Here is a 7,500-nt window from a genome sequence, read left to right as displayed (position 1 = left end):
CAAGTGACCTAAATTAACGGCCACTCCGACACACCAGTCACTCGCCCCGTGTGTGTGTGTGTGTGTGTGTGTGTGAGAGAGAGAGAGAGAGAGAGAGAGAGAAAGAAGGTTAATTACCTCCTCGTCCTTCACTGTCGGCCGGTTTCACCTGGATGGGCCGGTTCATCTGAAAGAGAAAGGGAGAGAGATGTTAAAACAATGTGTGTGTGTGAGAATGAGAGAGAGAGAGTGTGTGTGTGTGTGTGTGTGTGAAGAGCATGTTGTCGCCTTCAGAGTCACAAGAGCTCAACGCACATCACTAAATCCCTGTGTGATCGAAAAAACAAAAAAAAACAATTTTGATGATACATTTGTGTTCTGTATTGTTTAAAAAACACCTAAACACGTGATGATATAGCGATCCTTTATGATTAAAAGCAAGGCTCTCAAAAGACAGATATATAAAATGTGTTATAAATTACCCATCTGAAAACACTGAAATAATGTTTAATGATGAACGGTTGTAAAACGGTCAATAAAACACGTTTAAAATAACGTTACAATTTTAACAAGATCTTAACATGAAGTAAAATGTTGAAACAATGTTGTGATATCAATGTTTGCAAAACTAAAAAAATAAAAAATAAAAAGAATTTAGAAGAGAAATTCAACATTGATCCTTGCCTTTGGATTATTACAAAATATTATGTTCCATTAAAACAATAGATCAAACATACAGATGCTTAAAAACTAAAAATAATGATTAATAAAAAATGTTTTTAAATAATATTAATATAGTGATACATGTAAACAAAATAATAAAATATAATAAATAGCCAATTTGATAAATTGCAATATTTTTATTTGTCTATCTATAACTTTTCCTCGTATCCGTTGCCTATTCGCTTCTCAGATTAGAATTGACCACACACGTCTCAAGAGATCTCAACAATGTCTCAAACTGTGCTCACATTAAAAAGTCTGCCTTCGAAAGTCAGAAATATTGTGCCAGACCTCTAGAAAATGTTGTCAGATTTATGAATGGAAAAACCAAAACAGAACAAGCCTTAATCTCGTATACACTTCAAGTAAATGTATGTAAGTTTCAATATTTGTACTGGAACACAAGAGATAAACAATGTTAGAGTGCAGCGTTTGACACTGTCGAGGAAAACTGGGTTGGGCTTTTTGGGATGGTACTCAAATGGTTTAGATCATACTTGGAAGGGAGAGGCTATTATGTGAGTATAGGAGAGCATAAGTCTAAATGGACGTCCATGACATGCGGAGTCCCACAAGGCTCAATTCTTGCACCGCTCTTGTTTAGCCTGTATATGCTCCCACTAAGTCAAATAATGAGAAAGAACCAAATTTCCTATCACAGCTATGCTGATGATACCCTGATTTACCTAGCCTTATCTCCAAATGACTACAGCCCCATTGACTCCCTCTGCCAATGCATTGATGAAATTAATAGTTGGATGTGCCAGAACTTTCTGCAGTTAAACAAGGAAAAAAACTGAAGTCATTGCATTTGGAAACAAAGATGAAGTGTTCAGGGTGAATGCATACCTTGACTCTAGGGGTCAAACAACTAAAAATCAAGTCAGGAATCTTGGTGTGATTCTGGAGACAGACCTTGGTTTCAATAGTCATGTCAAAGCAGTAACTAAATCAGCATACTATCATCTCAAAAACACTGCAAGAATTAGATTTTTTGTTTCCAGTCAAGACTTGGAGAAACTTGTTTATGCCTTTATCACCAGCAGGGTGGACTATTGTAATGGGCTCCTCACCGTTCTTCCCAAAAAGACCATTAGACAGCTGCAGCTCATCCAGAACGCTGCTGCCAGGATTCTGACTAGAACCAGAAAATCTGAGCATATCACACCAGTCCTCAGGTCCTTACACTGGCTTCCAGTTACATTTAGGATTGATTTTAAAGTACTTTTACTCGTATATAAGTCACTAAATGACCTAGGACTATATATTTCAGATATGCTCACTGAATATAAACCTAACAGAGCACTCAGATCACTAGGATCAAGTCAGTTAGAAATACCAAGGGTTCACACAAAACAAGGGGAGTCCTCCTTTAGTTACTATGCTGCCCGCAGTTGGAATCAGCTTCCAGAAGAGATCAGATGTGCTAAAACACTAGTCACATTTAAATCTAGACTCAAAACTCATCTGTTTAGCTGTGCATTTATTGAATGAGCACTGTGCAATGTCCGAACTGATTGCACTATATTTTATTTAAATCATTTTCTAACTGTTTTTAAATGTTTTAATCATTTTAAGTTTTAAAATTGCTTGTTTTATTTTTGTTACTATTTTTCTTCATGATTATTTTACTTTCTTTTATGTAAAGCACTTTGAATTACCATTGTGTACGAAATGTGCCATATAAAGAAACTTGCCTTGCCTTGCCTAGAGTTGGAGTTTTGTCTGAGACCCGTGAGTGTTCTCTCTGTTCTCTGATTTGCTCCGCCTCTGATCTCCAAACTTGTGTGATTGGTTGTCATTAGGCATCCCAGGGTGCACCAGGAGTTGCTAAGCAGCCGGGCAGATCAGGTCAGCATCCCATTGGTCTGCGGGATGCAATCCAGCGAATTGGCACGCACCTGCCTGCTCCTGCACCATTTCCACCATTATTTCCTTGGTGAATCCAATGAGGTTAAAGGAAAAACTCCAATTATTCACCACAACCCCCAAACAACCCCCACCTCCGTCCCACTTTAATGTCCTCTTTTACTCAGTTTGACAAAAAGTTATGTGCCATCACTGAGAGCCAGATACACATCCCACACACACACACACACACACACACACACACACACACACCTGCATACGGACCACAATAGCAAACTAAATTTTTGTTGCTTTAACTGAAATATGATAAAACATATTTTTTTTAAAAACGCATTTATTCCAGTTGCCAAGACAAATTTCTAATTTTCACTTGATGTATAACTAAAACTGAAATAAAAAATAACATGTATACAAATTAGAAAAACACTTATTACTAAAAATTTCACTAATATTAAACAATAGTAGTGTCTCAATGATACTGAAATAAAACTGATATGAACTCAAAGAATTATCAAATTCTCACAAATACCATGTTTAATGAATAAACACCAGCCCTATATAAGTAATATGTTTAGAGATCCAAGAGACACAAGAAGAGATCATAAGAGAAGATAAGAGAGCAAAAGATGTGAGAGAAGAATAGATGGGAAGACAGGATGATAGGATACAAGATTTGAGAAGATAAAAGATGAGGATACAAAATAGGAGAAGAAAACAACATGACACAACACAAACACAATTGTTTACTGTAGTTAAATAAAAGGCCATATTGTTTTATGTTAAGTGACTTTAATTACTACATATTAGCACAAACCTTAAACTAAAACAATCTGTATTTTAAAATATTAAGAGAAAAGAAAGAAAATGAAAGCATTATTTACTTTTTTTTTTAATGCATTTGTTTGTTTTTCCCTAGGGGAGACTCCTCTGGATCATCTGTCAGACTTATTCTGGGGAAACTACAGCTCAGTAAAGATCCAGGTGTGTTTGAACAGTGTCCGATGTCTTGCTGTATTCCAGCATCAGCACACACACACACACACACACACACACGACCGCAGATGCTGACTTGGGGCGTGTTTGCTCTGGCTGATGAAGTGTCTGAACTCATGAGTGCTGAAGAAGCTGTTCACTCGAGCAGCTTCTCTCAGATAGAGAAACACAGTGTGTGTCAGATTCATTAGAGTCCCAGTAGAGTTCAGTACATTCAAGTGCTTCATCTCTGTCTCACTCGTGCCCTTTGGCCCCAAAAACCAATATGGCTCCCTGCACACACTCCTAATGGCTTGATCAATGCTGACAAATAGGCATGCGCTCCTGTCTAACCTCCACATGCTCATCTGTCTCTCTATTACTCCACCAGCACTCCTGAGTCCTGTCTCACCCCCACACACTCGTCTGTTCTCTCTATTACTCCACCGTGGCTCCTTTCGCACCTCCATACGCTCGTCTGTCTCTCCATTACTTCACCGGCACTCCTGTCTTACCTCCACACACTAGTCTGTCCCTCTATTACATGCTTTTCTGTCTCTCTATTACTCCCCCAGCACTCATGTCTCACCCCCACACACTCTTATGTCTCTCCATTACTCTCCCAGCTCTATTACTTCACCATGGCACTCCTTTCTCACCCCCACACACTCTTCTGTCTCTCTATTACACACTCGTCTGTCTCTCTATTACTTCACCGGCACTCCTTTTTCACCCCCACACACTCGTCTTTCTTTCTCTCACTTCATCAGCACTCCTGTCTCACCCCACGCACTCTTCTGTCTCTCTATTACACACTCGTCTGTCTTTCTATTACTTCACCGTGGCACTCCTGTCTCACCCCCACGCACTCTCCTGTCTTTCTATTACTCCACCAGCAGTCCTTTTTCACCCCCACACACTCGTCTTTCTTTCTATTACTTCATCGGCACTCCTGTCTGACCCCCACACACTCATCTGTATCTCTGTTACTCCACTATCACTCCTGTCTCACCCTACACACTCGTCTGTCTTTCTATTACTTCACTATCACTCCTGTCTCACCTCAACACACTCGTCTGTCTTTCTATTACTCCACCAGTACTCCTTTCTCACCCCCACACACTCTTCTGTCTCTCTATTACACACTCGTCTGTCTCTCTATTACTTCACCGGCACTCCTTTTTCACCCCCACACACTCATCTTTCTTTCTTTTACTTCACCGTGGCACTCCTGTCTCACCCCACGCACTCTCCTGTCTTTCTATTACTCCACCAGCACTCCTTTCTCACCCCCACACACTCGTCTTTCTTTCTATTACTTCACCGGCACTCCTGTCTCACCCCCACACACTCATCTGTCTCTCTATTACTCCACTATCACTCCTGTCTCACCCCACACACTCGTTTGTCTTTCTATTACTTCACCGGCACTCCTGTCTCACCCCCACACACTCATCTGTCTCTCTATTACTCCACTATCACTCCTGTCTCACCCCACACACTCGTCTGTCTTTCTATTACTCCACCAGCACTCATGTCTCACCCCCACACACTCTTCTGTCTCTCTATTACTTCACCTGCACTCTTTTTTCACCCCCACACACTCGTCTTTCTTTCTATTACTTCACCGGCACTCCTTTCTCACCCCACACACTCTTCTGTCTCTCTATTACACACTCGTCTTTCTTTCTATTACTTCACCAGCACTCCTGTCTGACCCCCACACACTCATCTGTCTCTCTGTTACTCCACTATCACTCCTGTCTCACCCCACACACTCGTCTGTCTTTCTATTACTTCACTATCACTCCTGTCTCACCCTACACACTCGTCTGTCTTTCTATTACTCCACCAGTACTCCTTTCTCACCCCCACACACTCTTCTGTCTCTCTATTACACACTCGTCTGTCTTTCTATTACTTCACTGGCACTCCTGTCTGACCCACACACACTCATCTGTCTCTCTGTTACTCCACTATCACTCCTGTCTCACCCCACACACTCGTCTGTCTTTCTATTACTTCACTATCACTCCTGTCTCACCTCCACACACTCGTCTGTCTTTCTATTACTCCACCAGTACTCCTTTCTCACCCCCACACACTCATCTGTCTCTCTGTTACTCCACTATCACTCCTGTCTCACCCCACACACTCGTCTGTCTTTCTATTACTTCACTATCACTCCTGTCTCACCTCCACACACTCGTCTGTCTTTCTATTACTCCACCAGTACTCCTTTCTCACCCCCACACACTCATCTGTCTCTCTGTTACTCCACTATCACTCCTGTCTCACCCCACACACTCGTCTGTCTTTCTATTACTTCACTATCACTCCTGTCTCACCCCACACACTCGTCTGTCTTTCTATTACTCCACCAGTACTCCTTTCTCACCCCCACACACTCTTCTGTCTCTCTATTACACACTCGTCTGTCTCTCTATTACTTCACCGGCACTCCTTTTTCACCCCCACACACTCATCTTCTTTCTATTACTTCACCGTGGCACTCCTGTCTCACCCCATGCACTCTCCTGTCTTTCTATTACTCCACCAGCACTCCTTTCTCACCCCACACACTCTTCTGTCTCTCTATTACACACTCGTCTGTCTTTCTATTACTTCACTGTGGCACTCCTGTCTCACCCCACGCACTCTCCTGTCTTTCTATTACAAATGCTTGTGTGTCTCTTTATTACTCCTGTCATCTCCTTACTTCTCCTGTCATCAGAAATGCTGCATTTTATTTCATCACTTGTACAGTGCAGTCGAGATGAGGAAAGACTATACAAGATCAGATTCGAATTGAAGAAAATTTACAAAAGTTGAGAAGATTCCAGAAGAGGCTATGTGAAGATGCAAGAAGAAGAGTTATATAAAACAATATGAGATGAGCATACTGTATATGAAAGATTATAAAAGAAAAGATGAGAAGATATGGGAAGAAAGTGTACAAGAAGAGAACATACAAGATGTGAGATGAAAAGATTTGAGAAAAGCAGATATGAGAAGAAAAGAAAAAAGAAGATATGATAATAGACAAGAAGAGCTATGTGAAGATATGAGATGAGTAAATACAAAGGACATTCCTTCATGAGAAGAAATGAGAAGAGACAAGCAAGAAGAGAAAATATGCAACACAAAGAGACAGGACAACAATATGATACGAACACAAGAACATCTTCAGCTCTTTACAGTGTGCTGGATCCATTTAAAAATAATTAACAGCTGCAGACAATCATCATGACATCTGCATTTACCAGCTCACACCATGGTGAGTGTCTGTGTGTGTGTGTGTCTGTCTGTGTGTGTGTGTGTGTGTGTGTGTGTGTGCTCTTGTTTTTGTGTCATCTCAGGACACAACTCTGTATAATGACATGGGTATGACACAGGTATTACAAGGAGAGGGAGACTTATGAGAACATAACCCATGTCCCCTTTTTTCCAAAACACTTATAAATCATACAGAATGAGTTTTTTTGTGAAAGTAATGCACAAAGTTTTTTGAGAAAGAAATGCACAAAGTTTCCTGTGAGGGTTAGGGTTAGGGGTAGGGTTGGTGAAGGGCCATAGAATATACAGTTTGTACAGCATAAAAACCATTATGCCTATGGGATGTCCCCACTTTTCACAAAAACAAACGTTTGTGTGTGTTGCAAGTGAGATGCTTGCTCTTTCAAATTGCCTGTCATGTCCTGTGGAGCGTGGAGAGATGACCCATCTAACACACACACATCCACACACACACACGCAGTGTGGTTGACACGTGGCTACAGCTGAGTTCGGAGGTGCACATGTGGAGGCTGCTGTCAGGTTAAATGCAGCAGGATGGTGTGAAGGATATATTTAGATTGCAGCAGGTTTCCTTCTGGAAGAAGAAAATGAGTAAAACAACTTCAGTACATCATTTCCCGGTGGGATTCTGTCCTGTGCATGTTTGTGTGCCATTTCACT

The 7,500-nt window shown here is 41.1% G+C and overlaps 1 protein-coding gene across 10 annotated transcripts in view; it reads right to left on the bottom strand.

The window, feature by feature from the left end:
• Positions 1-7,500, bottom strand: part of LOC113080815 (CUGBP Elav-like family member 4) — a 67,326-nt gene that overhangs the window by 31,337 nt on the left and 28,489 nt on the right. For all 10 annotated transcript variants that reach the window (XR_003282028.1, XM_026252866.1, XM_026252867.1 and 7 more), the window contains exon 3: positions 118-166. Coding sequence is in view for 9 of the 10 variants with exons in the window: in XM_026252866.1 (XP_026108651.1) it covers positions 118-166 (49 nt within the window). In the remaining variant the exon portion in view is untranslated. The remainder of the gene's footprint in view (positions 1-117; positions 167-7,500) is intronic.

Source organism: Carassius auratus, unplaced genomic scaffold, assembly GCF_003368295.1.
Source record: "Carassius auratus strain Wakin unplaced genomic scaffold, ASM336829v1 scaf_tig00032091, whole genome shotgun sequence".
In the NCBI taxonomy this organism is placed as follows: domain Eukaryota; kingdom Metazoa; phylum Chordata; class Actinopteri; order Cypriniformes; family Cyprinidae; genus Carassius; species Carassius auratus.
The sequence above is the reverse complement of the archived record's forward strand: the minus strand, read 5'-3'. Positions and strand labels throughout refer to the sequence as shown.